The 15072-nt window shown below is 37.9% G+C and overlaps 1 protein-coding gene across 1 annotated transcript; it reads right to left on the reverse strand.

Annotated features, from left to right (window-relative positions):
- Positions 1–3990: 3990 nt before the first annotated feature.
- On the reverse strand, positions 3991–5562 carry LOC144713698 (uncharacterized protein At5g39865-like). The gene has a single exon (XM_078588367.1). It carries the CDS (start codon positions 5093–5095, stop codon positions 4073–4075), a length of 1023 nt encoding a protein of 340 aa, XP_078444493.1. The 5' UTR covers positions 5096–5562; the 3' UTR covers positions 3991–4072.
- Positions 5563–15072: the final 9510 nt, after the last annotated feature.

A 15072-nucleotide genomic window follows, 5' to 3' on the forward strand; every position in this document is an offset into this window, starting at 1 on the left:
TGTTTCAGTTTTGTTTAAGAACATCTATTGATTTGGACCATCCAACATGCTGCATAGATTACTGATGACAGCTGTGAACAAAACAGATGATCTGTCGTACTTCCATGAACCCAATTTACAGGTATTTCTACTCATCCATTGAGATATAGCCTGACATCCAGTTGAAGGCATTCAATAGTCCAAGTTCAAAAGCATTTGGCTGATACATTAAGATTTAAGAAACAAGTTGGCAGTTGCCACGCTATACTTATACCTTCTTAATAAATGATGGTGGCCCCCATATATTAACTTAATAAACGTTGCATTCACACTTAACCAAATGTGGGGAAAAACTATTATTTCCTTCTTATCATCAATGTCGCAGTTCAAATGGGTTTGATCAAACTTATACTGCCCTAAACTTTATGCTTTCTTAAATATTATATGTCTTGGCCTCTGGTATAAAATTCAAACAAAGAACCTTAGGATAAGGTCAAAAAAAGGTAAAATAAAGACCTCTAACAACCAAATAAATAAGCCTTTCCTGACCTTCTTGGATCAGGCAAAAGATCCATTCTGCTATTTCTAGTTCTTCTTCACACCTTGTGGACTAATGATAATAGATCATCATTAATCCACAAGGTGGCCTCCAGCAAGATGACTGGTGGGGTACCACTTTCAAGGCTCTACTACATTATGTCTGTAAGCTCAGAACCGAACTAAATAAAATGGGTTTTCTGAATAAATTAACTAAAAGTATTATCTATTTATTTATTATTCTGCGCATCGTTTCTCTCTCTAGGAGCCGCGGTTACTGGCGAGCGATTATAAAAATCATCACGTGAGGGTGGACCGAATGATGGCACGCATTATGGTCCACCTTCAAAAATATAAAATATAAGGAAAACCGCGGTGCCCGTTTTATGAAGAGAAGTAAATAATGTCGATCAAATTTGGCGTTGACCGGTTCTTTGATTGCCGTGAAACCCGTTTTCTGAGGAGATGGGGGAGCGAGAGAGAGAGATATATAGAGGTAGAGAGGGGAAGGGGGGGAGAAAGATAGAGAGAGGGGAAGAGTGATAACCAGAGAGAGTCAGAGAGAGGTATGGGGGGGTCTAGAGAGAGAGAGAGATATAGAGGAAGAGGGGGAGAGAGAGCCAGAGAGAGATATGGGGGGGTCTAGAGAGAGAGGTAGACAGGAAGAGGGCGAGAGATATGGGGGGATGGAGAGAGGTAGAGAGGAAGAGGGGGAGAGAGAGCCAGAGAGATATGGGAGGGGGGATAGAGAGAGATGTAGAGAGGGTAGATAGATATAGACACAGAGAGATGCAGAGATAGAGGTTGGTGGATAGAGAGATAAGAAAGCGAGATACAGAGAGAGAGATGCACAGATATAGAGATAGGTAGATTAGATAGAGAGATAGATAGATAAGGGAGATGCAGAGAGGCAGATAGAATAGATAGATGAGAGAGATAGAGATGCAGAACGATAGCGGTAGATAGATTAGATGGATCAGAGAGAGAGATGCAGAGAGATAGAGGTAGATAAAATAGATGAATGAGAGCGAGAGAGATGCAGAGAGATGGAGGTAGATAGAATAGATAGATCAGAGAGAGAGAGAGATGCAGCGAGAGAGATACAGAGAGATGGAGGTAGAAAGAATAGATAGATCAGAGAGAGAGAGATGCAGCGAGAGAGATGCAGAGAGATGGAGGTAGATAGAATAGATAGATCAGAGAGAGAGAGAGATGCAGCGAGAGAGATACAGAGAGATGGAGGTAGAAAGAATAGATAGATCAGAGAGAGAGAGATGCAGCGAGAGAGATGCAGAGAGATGGAGGTAGATAGAATAGATAGATCAGAGAGAGAGAGATGCGAGATAGAGGTAGATAGAATAGATAGATCAGAGAGAGAGATTCAGCGAGATAGAGGTAGATAGAATAGATAGATCAGAGAGAGAGATTCAGCGAGATAGAGGTAGATAGAATAGATAGATCAGAGAGAGAGATTCAGCGAGATAGAGGTAGATAGAATAGATACGTGAGAGAGAGATGCAGAGAGATCGAGGTAGATAGAATAGATAGATCAGAGAGAGATATAGAGGTAGGTTGATTAGATAGATGAGAGAGAGATGCAAATGAGATAAAGGTACGTAGATTAGATAGAGAGATGGAAAGAGAGGTAGGTAGATTAGATAGATGAGAGAGAGAGAGACATACAAAGAGATAGAGGTAGGAAGATTAGATGGAGAGCTGAGAGAGATGCAGAGAGATAAAGGTAGGTAGATAAGATAGAGAGCTGAGAGAGATATGCAAAGAGATAGAAGTGGGTAGATTAGATAGAGAGATGAGAGAGAGACGCAGAGAGAATAGGTAGGTAGATTATATAGATGAGAGAGAAAGCGAGAGCGAGAGAGAGAGAGAGAGAGAGAGGGACCAGAGAACTTCTAGTTTTAACGACTCAATCCTACTCTCGGATAACAGAGTTCACAAGAGGATGGACGGTGTCTCCTATGGATTAATCCTCAATGTTTAGAGAATGAGATGCAGACACGAACAATTCTATTCACGATGTTTCCTTTCGTTCAACAATTGCTCAACATGGGCATAAAAAATAATGAAATAGGGGCCGACAGCTAAGAACAGAAGCTTGACTCCTATTAGCCAAACCCTGAAATCAAGGTTCTAAAGCCCTCGATATCAGAATTTTTAGCTCCCCCATAACAAGCGGCTTAATGAAGCCTGCATAAAGTATTTTTCGACGTGTTCATAACAAATAAGGAACGACTATGACCCCACAACTAAGAAAAAACCTTTCATCACCATTAACCAAACCCTGAAATCAAGTGTCTATAGCTCTCAGCGTCAGATATCTGATCTTCTCTACATGAAGCAGATTAATGAACCCTATGTTTTCCATTATACAAATAATGAACAACAAGGACCTACTGAACAGAACTTTGGTCATTATTATACAAATCCAAAATCAAGGGTCTACAGCTCCTAATCAAAGAGGATTAGTAAACCCCATGTTCTCCACAATACAAATACTGAACAACAAGGAGCCGAAACCTAAGGGACACAATTTTGATTACTAATATACAAACCCCAGAATCAAGGGTCTTCATTTCGTAAACAAAGAGGATTAGCAAAACCCTATGTTCTCCACTGTACAAATACTGAACAAGAACAGCCGAATCCTAGGAAGCAGGACTTAGATCACTGGTATACAAACCCTAAAATATTGGGTCTACGGCTCCTAAAGAAAGCGGATTAGTAAGCTCTATGTTTTCCACTGTACTACCACTGAACAACAACGAGGCGAAACAGAACTTTGATCACTATCATACAAACCCTAAAATCAAGGGTCTAGAACTTCTAAACAATGCGGATTAGTAGACCCTTTGTTCTCCACTGCACAAATAATGAACAACAAGAGACAAAACCTAAGAAACAGAACTTAGACCACTGTTATACAAATCCTAAAATCAAGGGTCTATAACTCCTAAACAAGGCGGACTAGTAAACCCAACGTTTTCCACTGTCCAAATAATGAACAATAAGGATCCGAAACAGAACTTCGATCACTATTTTACATACCCTAAAATCAAGGGTCTAAAGCTCCTAAACAAAGCGGATTTTGAACAACAAGGAACCGAAACAGATCTTTGATCACTAATATACAAACCCTAAAATCAAGGGTCTACAGCTCCTAAACAAAACGGATCAGTAAACCCTGCGTTTTCCACTATACAAATTCTGAACAACAAGGAGCCGAAGCAGAACTTTGATCAATATCATACAAACCCTAAAATCGAGGGTCTTCAGTTCCTACACGAAGCGAATCAATGAACCCCATGTTTTCCACTTCACTAACACTGAACAACAAGGATCCAACACAGAACTTTGATCACTATCATACAAACCCTAAAATCAAGGGTCTATAACTTCTAAACAATGCGCATTAATGAACCCTATGTTTTCCAGTGCACTAACTCTGAACAACAAGGAGCCGACACAGAACTTTGATCGCTATCATACAAACCCTAAAATCAAGGGTCTATAACTTCTAAACAATGCGTATTAATGAACCCTACGTTTTCCACTGTACAGAACTCGACTGAGGCGGAAATTCTTCCCTGCCCCAACAGTCAAGGCAACGAACCAGACCATTCTCGTTGCAGTCCGGACATCGCCGGAATCTCCCATACTCTTCTTCCTCCACCACATAGATTTTACAGCTACCGTAGCAGCTCTCGCAGGGAACGAAGCGCACCCCTCCACACCGACCGCACCTTCTCCCTTCTTTCTCACCCACTTCGCAGCCCTTCAGAGCCTCCCCCAACGCGCCTTCTTCGTGCAGCCGTCGGATCTCCATCGCACCGCCGAGAAACTTCCGGTTTGCGAACGCCGCGGGAAGCTTGAAACTCTCATGGCGGTTCCTGAAGATCGCCGAGAGCTCGTCCTTAAACCCGCCATGCATCGACACGTCCCGCTCGTCGATCGAAACTCCGTAACTGCGAAGAATTTCTCTAACTGCGCAGCAGTCCTCGAACGTTCTCCGAACTCCGCGGAGGCTGGTGAAGTAGAACACCACCTTCCCTTCTCCCCAAGCGGGCAGCTTGAGGACAGCGCTGGCCCGGACGGCGTCGATTCTCTCCTGGAAGGCCTTGATTCTTGATCGGACGGTGCCCATGGAAGGGTCGAGATCTGCCGTCGTTTGGTGTTCTTTCTTCTGTTCTTCCGGGAAATGGAAGGAGAGGGATTTCTGGGTTTTTTTCGCGGAGGGGAGATAGAGAGGGCTGGCGTTCTCCAATCCGGACATCATCTCGTACGCGTCGATTATCTCTGGTTCTTTCTCCTTCTCGTCTTTTAAAGAGGGCTCTTGAGATCTTCTGCTTTCAAAGTCTTCGTCTTCGTCGTCGTCGCCATTGGTAAGCTTGAGGGGGTCGAGACGGAGGGATCCGAGAGTGGAGAAGGTGAGAAAGACGAGGTGGCAGCTATCGCCCTTCCAGAGAGGAGGGTGGTGCACTGGCATGGTCTCGCACCGAGTTAGCGGCGCTGCCGTGCACAGGCCCCCGTCTCTCACAACGTGCTTCGATCCTTTGCAACCCATGGCTTAGACGGAAGAGGAAGATGACGACGAAAACTGAAGAACACAGATGAAGAGGAAGAAGAAGAAGACTTATGAATCTAGAAGAAGCATAAGAGAAAGGAGAATACGAAGAAGGAGAACAAGACTTGAGAACCAAGAAGAAGCATAAGAACAAGGAGGAGAAGAAGATGATGAAGGCTGATGAATATTGGAGAAGAAGCAGAAGGAAGACAAGAAGATGAAGAAGCCTGAAGAATTATACAAGTAGAAGCGGAAGGAAGCGAAGAAGAAGAAGAAGCAAAAGGAGAAGGAGAAGAAGAGGATAAGATGTTCCTTGTTGAAAGAAAGATCAGAGAGATTGGGAAAGTTCCATGAAAAAGCCCATGCCTTTGCCTTTCTCCACCTGAAAAACTTGTTCGCGCGGAGGAATCAGAGAAGCAGCATATCAAGTTGTGGAGAGAGGAAGGAAAAACAAAGGGCCGCGTGAAACGTCCCTCTCAGTTGGTGTTTCCACGCGGAGCAGGTCAAACTTTTGCTGGTTTTGAAGAGGTCTGCCGCCGCTGCATCGTTCCTAATGTTCTATTTAATTGTGTTAAGCTCTAATCGCTGTCGTTTTTGCTATCTACCGATTAGTTTGTGGGGGCGGGTTGAGAGTGATTCGTAGAGAGCAGTTTTGAGCTGGATCAAGAAAAGCTTAATGTTTACGTGAGATTTTGGCAAGATTCACCGTTTCCTTAGAGAAGAATGTGTTTAAAGCAGATCTACCCTTCGTTATCTTACTGGCGTTATTCTTGTGTGCACAATTAATGACTAGAATATTTAATTCCTCTCTCTCTCTCTCTCTTTCCATCTCTCTCTCTCTCTCTCTCTCTCTCTCTCTCCATCTCTCTCTCTCTACACGGTTTGGGCACTGTCACCGACATGGATACCAGAGTGGCAGGCCTCAGCAATCTGTTTTAATCTAATTACTTAATCCGTTTGACATGTGATATAAACTTTGAGGATCTGAAATTTATTTCTCCACAGTCAGAAATTTATTTTCAATATAACTTTCTAAGTGCATTTTATGGAAAATGCCCAAGTACGTGTTTTGATCAATATTCTAGGTACATCGGGACAAGAGGGTCTTTAGTCAACGGTTTGACATCATATTACACGCTGTCAGCAAGAGTGCATAACTTCATATGAGTTGATATATCCAATTAGGATTTGCCATTTTTTACCAAAATTCAGTATAACCAGACCAAACCAATACTATTGGTTCAGGAATCGCGTGTTCCCCAAAACTTCGTTATGGGATCCCAAGAAAACCGAACCAAAGACCAGACCAAACTGAGGGAAAAGATATTGAGAAAGAAGAGGTCCGTTGGGGACTTGAACGTAGGATATCAATACTTACCATGAAGACCTTATGCCAAGTATGTGATTAATTTACCCTTAGTTGACCTTATGCTATCAACACTTGTCATGAAGACCTTATCTTGAAGAACTTGGATTGATGAAGTTTAGAATTACTATATCCATTCATATGAAAATAGATCATTTTTTTTACCATTAGATCAGTGGGTCAAATTAGAGAGTTAGGACTCAAGATTACTTGTAGATACACATCTCATCAAAATATGTGTATAAAAAATCCTTTACGCGCTGAAATTGATATCCAACGCATATTTATCAACCTTTGATATTTATTTCCATATTATGGAAATATATATTTACTTCTTTGTGATACTTTGAACAATACTACAATTTTTGAAGTTGATTTCTATGTAATGAGGATCTGAAATGAACTGGAAAACTAGTGATTATGGCTGTCTGAAGTTAAATGGTCATCCCTGTCCTATTTTCCCTCTATCATTTAATGTAAAGTTCCATTTGCTAGATTTATATCATTGAAGCTAAGATATCTTCATTCCTAAATCAGTATAACTATGTTGTTGAGCACTAATTTTGTTCACTCATCTCTCTCCCTATGGAAAATTGGACGACAAAGAGTAAGACATAAATCTTGCCTTACGACTAACTCTGCCAGTTTTGTTAAAGTTTTCTTCAATACAAATATTTTTTTTACCATCAAACCAAATCCATCGATTCCAGACTTTGTTTTCTGGTGTAGTTTTCGTGAAGTTACAGAAGAAAAATGACTGCCATCAGATATGATGTCACCAAACTTAATTATAAGATAATAAAAGAGGTTTTTAGTAATACATTTTGTTCAAGAAGATGATGTTAACATGTAATTTTAGTGAAATAAAAAAATAACAGTTTCAATAACCTCTATTATAAAGCTAATTAAAAACATGGCTAAGACAGAGAAAATTTTCGGAATTTTACGTGCAACAAGTGTGTAATAATTTGTATGTTTTAAATACCAACAAGACAAAACTGTTCTTCTAACAGACTTAATAAACAGAGTGGTCCACCTCAGAAAACTAGTAGCTAAGTTGTGTGAGAAGGAGAGAGAATGCCCCTATTTATAGGAGGGTGGCCGAAAATAAAAATATCCCATATGGGGAAAAACACTCCAGGTGGTGAATACCGCAAAGAATCATCTATTGAGATTTATTAAACAAAAATTATATCCCTAAACCTTAAGACAAATACATATAATGTTAAACTATGTCATTTGATGCATAACAGAATAAGTTAAATGCAAAGAAAGGCTACCATACCAGAATCGTGTGGTCAATAATGTATTTTATAACATCAAATCATGGACATTTTTTATACCAGTTTTTAAGATTTAATAAAATAAAAATGTTTTTTCCTAACTTTCATATGATTCCATAGGATTTGGAACTGTGTCATTTCTGCAGGCATTGATAAAATAACTAAATTAGAATTTCACAGGTCAAAGACATCAGCCAAATTATCATTAGAGGAAAAAATGAAGGATAACCAAATTCTTCACGATAAGAATTACAAGACTAAGAGGGAGGTATATTAGAGGGTAAATCTATATTACAATTAAATATTTGTTGGATATAGATACATATTTGATTATTTCCAAGAGGCTTTGGTGACTGACTTGGCAGAGGTGGCAATCTGATCATATTTGAAAGAATTTGGAGATTGAGGAGATTAGAGCTTCACTGTATTATTAATTTATTCATATAACTATCAAATCACCATGTTTTCAAGTGTTTTGGCTCAAGGGCATAATATATTTTCAAGCTAGGACTTTCACAACACAAGGGACCTAAGACAGCATCAAGGACTAGACTAGGTTGTATAAAAATCAACATGTCTCCCATACACACACTCTCTCCCTCATTCTACCGATAAAAAACCAGTATCTTCTTTAAATAAGAATATTAAAATTTTCCTATGAACCTAATACACCCCCACCTCTCATGCCACACCTTGGCCATTTTGTGGGTTACACTAACTTGTAATAGTTTCCAATTTTTATCTTTCTTATTAATTCCATGGTTAAAATAATTATTCCCTTTTGAAAAATAATTTACCTTTAGACTTTTATGAACTATTTCATTACATAATATTTACAACCAAGCTCCATCTTCTACATATATGGCTTATATTTGTGAAGAATTGAAATTTGATTAAGTTTACCATTTTTGATCCACACATTTCCTAATCATGTCTCAACTGTTAGGTTTGTGGGCATTGATATGGATGAAATAAAATGATTCCTTGTAGCGGAAGACTAGAAGCATAATGAAAACAATATCAATAAAATAATAAATCAAATTAATTGGGCACAGATTGTATCTATGATTTCTTGGATCCTCAAGTGAGACATGTTGAGCCGTTTAAGATTCCAACTTCTAGACGTATCCATGCAATCGTACCGTTAGTTATGTTGAATATTCTCCTTCCCTTAAAAATCCTCATTTAGACTCCATCGGTGTTACACAGTCTTGATCACATCAGGATTTGAGAGGAGACACGGGAAGGGAGAATAAGGGGAAGAGCCCTAAAACGTTATGGTCTTGGTGAACTACCTCAAAATACTTTCCCTATTTCTACTAAGTGACATTTTTCTTAACACACCTAAACTTTAAGTATGTCTTTTGACTGCCCAATTACCATTTCCCCAAACTTTAACCTTCTAGTCCCATGTATTAGTCTAGCTAATGACTCAATTTTCTTGATAAGCTTTATTGCCTTCTAAATTATTTAAATATATCATCAATATATATTAATTAATGTTGAATTAAATTAACCCGATTGATAGGTTCAACCTCCAGCTCATAGGGTGCTAAAAGATACAGCGTGCTCTAGAAGATACCAAGTAGCGTATTAAATCACTCATGGAACATGTCTCTAATCCACTTAGTGTATAATCGATTGTGAGTTAGCATTGATATGTTTGGAAATCATCAGAGAACTCTTCTTTAATATTTCACTACCTTGGCCAAGCACTTCATCGCATCATCTTCCTTGAGCTGTTTCCTCTTATACAGAGTGAAGACAGTTTCATCTTGACTATTCAATCATCTTCGTGAAGTTCTTGATGCACCCGAACTAAGATTTTTTAGAATTCCATTATTAGGAACCCATTGGTCATAGTCAAAGTACAATTCTCCATCCACAAGACATATTTGGTATTTCAGGTCTGAGGGCTAATATAATTGCGGTGGGAATCAACATAATTGATAGTTTGATAGAACACCATTCAGGGATTCCTACAGACCCATTTATTGAACTCTTTCCACTAAAGAGCAACCGTTATCTATCTTTAGTGTCTCCACACTAATGGCTCTAGGGCCGACCATACTCATCCCATGAGTGAGACTAGAAAGTGCTACTTTATTTGGATACTTTGATGTCCTTCTCGAGTATCCTTAGAATATGAATACTTAGAACATATACTTAAATACTAGCGAACCAATCTATCACCCTTTGTTATCTCTAACCATAGTGGCTGATTAATGAAGAACAATCTACCCATATGCTTATCAGATAAATTAAATACATTTTGGTTAAATTAATAAGATCATGTATACATAGCTACCGTATTGCTTGAATTATCTTATTATTACATTAATAAATTAAATGCATTAACACTATTAAATAATAAATATATTAATAAATAATGTATTTTAAAGAGAGTACCAGATGAACGCAAATCTTCTGAAAATTAAGTGTACCATTTAAAATGATGAACGTCAATAAACGAAATAACACAAACTTCCTTTATTCTTTCATTTCTTTGTATCCATAAAGGAAACATGTCTAGTATTATATCCTGCATTAACTCTATCATATTGTCATTTGTTATTTTTTATAATTCAAATTTGTAAACTTTTTACTATTGTGCATTCTCTTTGAAAGGGGAAAGACCTGTATGTCTTGAGAGTTGATGAATTTCTTAGTTTTATATTGCCCAATAATTTAATTTATTAACTTTTAAAGGAATAAAAATGGACTTTAACTAAATAAAACCATATTAAAATGATACTATATCAAATATAATCATATAAAAGGTACAGTGTCAATTATTCATCACCCTCGAGCTATGTTTTGAGTGGATTCTTGCAGGTATTCAGATAAAAAAATGTGCATTGAATATTTTGGGAACTTCTCAAAGCATTATTCTTTTAATTTAATATGCTCACAACATTATTATTTCATAAAAATATATGTGGTATGAAATAAGTAACATTTGACGTATCCCCTATTCATCTTTATTCCTGGTAGGTTTATGGAATAAATCATAAATAAATGGTCCTGTGTATAAAGTCTCTTTTATGCAACATTTTTTTGGCCTATAAAAACTTGAACTGCCATATTCTGAAGGAAAAGTTCCTTCTTTCCAAGGTAGAAGATCAATAAAAGGACTCCTTATAAAGTATTTTTATTATACAACATCATTAATAGCTACTTCTATGGAAGTAATTGGGAATGTTACTCCTTCACGATAATCATGAGAAACATGAGATAATGTGATCAGATACCATCTTGGAAGAAAAACTAATGGGATTGTTTTATTATTATAAATTCATTTATAGCATCACCTTTTTAAATAGATTTTAAACACTGTAATGATGATTGGTAAAACTATCAAAGGGGTTATAAAGAGGTTATGTATCAGCATAGAGACTCGCATCAAGAGACCCAAAACCTACCAGAGGTATTATTAACATGTATGAGATAAATTAGGTGTATATGATCTTAACCTTTCTTGAAGACATCCTAAGATAAATTTATAATTTTTGTAAACCCGTGGTTATAGTTGTGGATCCCACTCAAGAACAAAAACCATATTTTAATGTATTTTTTAACATGTAACAAAGTATGGCAAAAATAGGGTTTCTCTTACACCACTCTCTTCTTCTCTTCTTTGTTGGAAACATATGTGGTTTGCAAGCCAATCACACATTCCACATCTCATTTTAAAATAAATAATATTTTATATTCATTAAAATCCACTTATGATGCTTATAATTAAAGGCCATGAATACATGCAATAACTAAGTGAATTATGATAATATAATAATACAAATATCAGTAGTTCTTAAATGTGTAGTAAATATTCATATTTGAAGAATACTCGAGAAGGACATCAAGATATCCATATTGAAGGGCAGTATCTAGTCCCACTCATCATAATGCTGTATGATGAGTATGGTTGATCATGCAGCAATTAGTTTAATTAGCCAGAAGGTGCTCCCTTCAAATTTATGAGAAAGATTTTGGTACAAACATGAGGCATGTAAACTCTGTGTCTCATGTAAGTGATGGACACAAAATGAGGCATGTAATTATATATAAAGGCCATTTTGGCATCATTCTATGAATGTTACCCTAATATTTTTAAGAATTTCCATATCATGCATTAGGTGGAGAAATTGGTAAAAAATACATTTTAATGTAACTTTTTGCATAATTTAAAAGTCCAAATATTTACATACAAAATGAGTTTAAAATTATTGATATTTACTGGGTTAAATTCTCTCTAGAGGCTATTCTACATTTTTCACGGCATAGAAAAATATATATTAAGAAGAAACTGGTTATAGAAGCCAAGACAGCAAGCTAGGGACTAGTGTTCGGCCGTCCTGATGCTGGTATCGGGACGGATGCTGAACCGGATACCGGAATTGAATTTTCCGGTATCCATTTTTTCCGATATCGGGATACCGGATATCGGTATCGGATATCGGTTGCTACAGTGCCGATATCCGATACCGGTATCCGTCTGATACCGGCATTTGTCTCCCGTCTCAGGGGGACAGATGACGGTACCGGATATCGATGCGGATATCAGTTTTCGATATCCGCATCGTATACCCTTATCTCTCACTCTCTCAGTCTCTCTCTCGTTCTCGCCCTCTCCCTCTCTCTCTCCCTCTCATTCTCGTTCTCATTCTATTTCTCGCCCTCTCTCTCTCTCCCCCTCGTTCTCGCCCTCTCCCTCTCTCTCTCGTTCTCGCCCTCTCCCTCTCTCCCTCTCTCTCGTTCTCGTTCTCGTTCTCGTTCTCGTTCTCGTTCTAGTTCTCGCCCTCTCCCTCTCTCTCTCTCTCATTCTTGCCCTCTCCCTCTCTCCCTCTCTCTCGTTCTCGTTCTTGTTCTCGCCCTCTCCCTCTCTCTCTCCCCCTCGTTCTCGCCCTCTCTCTCTCTCTCTCTCTCTCTAGTTCTCGCCCTCTCCCTCTCTCTCCCCTCTCCCTCTCTCTCTCAGTCTCTCTCTCTCCGTCTCTCTCTCTGGTTCTCGCTCTATCCCTCTCCACCTCCCCCTCCCTCTCTCCCTCTCTCTCTAGCTTTTCATGCCTCACTCTCTAAAAATATGAGGAGCACATGAAACCATGTTTCTCTAAAAATATAGTCGACTGACATTTCGTATTTTGCAGGGGTAACGTTGGCAAGGGGGCACCAGAAGAGATTGTTATTTTGTTATACAACCAAGTCATTATATACACCTTACTTTTTTTTATTTGTTCCATATGGGATAAAGGGATTCTGGTTTTGTGGTAAACTCGGAATCCCTTTATCCCATATGGAAAGATAAAAAAAACATTTGTTACTATATAATAACGGGCATTGAATACATATTAAAATCTAATATGTGATATTAACTAAGTAAAACTATATCAAATGGATGATCATTTTATCGGTCGGTATCGGATACCGGATATCGTGAAACCGATATCCGAATATCGGTTTTCCGATATCCGGTATCCGATACCGTCTTCATCCAATGACATGTTCGTGGACATTCCAAGGACATGTTCGTGGCAAAAAGCTAGGTTCAAAATTACAGCATGGATTTTGAGGACACTTTGGCACCTGTTGCAATATATGCAGTCTTGTCTTGTGTAGAGCTAATGAAAGTTTTCATATGTTCCAACTTGATAATAAGAATGCACTTTTACATGGTAATCTCCAAGAACAAGTCTATGTGGAAATTTCTATGGGATTGTATACATCACAAATAAGAGGCAAGGTATGTGCTCTAAAGTAATCGTAACCTCATTGTATGACTTGTAATTGTTCCCAAGGACATGGTTTGATCACTTATGCAAGGTTTCTATTGTCACGGGTTATCGAGAAAGCAATGATGATTAGACACTATCTTCACAAGACACATGGGTAAGATTACTATCATCATTGTGTACGTTGATGATATTATTCCATGGTGATGATGGAAAAGGTTACTGAGTTCAAAAGTAAGCTTGCATTAATCTTTGAATTTAAAGATCCTGGCTAGCTGAGAAATTTCCTTTAGATTGAAGTCTCGTGTCCACAGATAAGGTGTATTTCTCAATGAGTATACACTAGATCTCCTTAAAAAGTTTGGGGTGCTAAGGCAAAATTCAAAATATCACCATGGAACAAAATTAGCAGCTGGTACTTAATGAGGGTGATCAAGTTGATAGATTACAATACCAATGTCTGTTGAGACGGTTAGTCTATTTGTCACACACATCCTGAAAGTAGTTATGTTGTGAATAACGTTAGCCAGTTTATAGATGGTCCTAGATACTTCCACTTGGATGGTGTCTTGCATGTACTATGATATCTTAAAGGTCTTATGGAGTGTTATGTTCAAATCAAAAGAGCTTGTAAATGGAATGCTACATATATGTAGAAGGGGTAGGAGCAGAGATGAATGGTGCTCAACCTAAAAATTTGTAGGGGGAAAATCCTACCTGATGGCAAAGTAAGAAAAAAGTGTCTTTTATAGATCAAATACTGAGACATAATGCATATTAATGGCCCTCGGACTTTTTGAACTGTTATGGCTATAAATACTTTTACTGAAATTAGATCTCCTGAGTCATTATCCAGTCATTTTATAGTATGGATATAAAGCTTCAATAAATTTCTAAAAATCTAGTACCACATGATTGCAATATAGATATAGAGATTATTGTCATTTCATAATGGATGAGCTCCACTCTACATCCAACCTGACCAAAAATTATGAGTAGCAAACAAAAAAAGTATGAACAAAGTCAAGGATCATCAGGGTATAATATAGATTCATTGTTAATGACAAAATCATGCTTTTTCATTTCAGAGCACATCGAAGTTAAGGGTAATATTGTGAACCCATGGTTAATGTTGTGGATCCCACTCAAGGGCCAAAAAATATATTATAATTTATGTGCGAACCTCTAGTAATGTATGGCCAAAAGAGGGTTTCTCTAATGTTGCCTTCTTCCTCTCCTTTCTTCAAGCTCCTTCATCCTTCCTCAAGACATTGAACATAAGGTCCTTGTTTCTTCTTCTCTCCTCCTCTTCTAACAATTATAACTTGAACAGCCAAAAAGTTCGCCCCTCTCACTAAGGCAAAATAGGTTGATTCGATTGCAGAACTTTTTTTCAAGAGTCCATCTAATGCAGGATTAAAAATAGCTTGAAATGGTTCTACAAGGTCTAAAATATCTTCTAAAATGTATCCATTTTTTTTTTAAAAGAGAAACCTCACTGGATGAAAAAAGACAATAATGAAAAGAAAGATTATGTGTTAATTTGTTTGAACTTGTTCTTTTCATGGAAAAATCAATATGGAAAAAATAAAACTTCTAGCA

The sequence above is a fragment of the Wolffia australiana genome, chromosome 16, assembly GCF_029677425.1.
Source record: "Wolffia australiana isolate 7733 chromosome 16, ASM2967742v1".
NCBI classification, from domain to species: Eukaryota; Viridiplantae; Streptophyta; class Magnoliopsida; order Alismatales; family Araceae; genus Wolffia; species Wolffia australiana.

What these genes read in the sequence shown, in the direction of transcription:
- LOC144713698 (XM_078588367.1), bottom strand. Translation starts at nt 5,095, where the DNA reads ATGGGTTGCAAAGGATCGAAGCACGTTGTGAGAGACGGGGGCCTGTGC.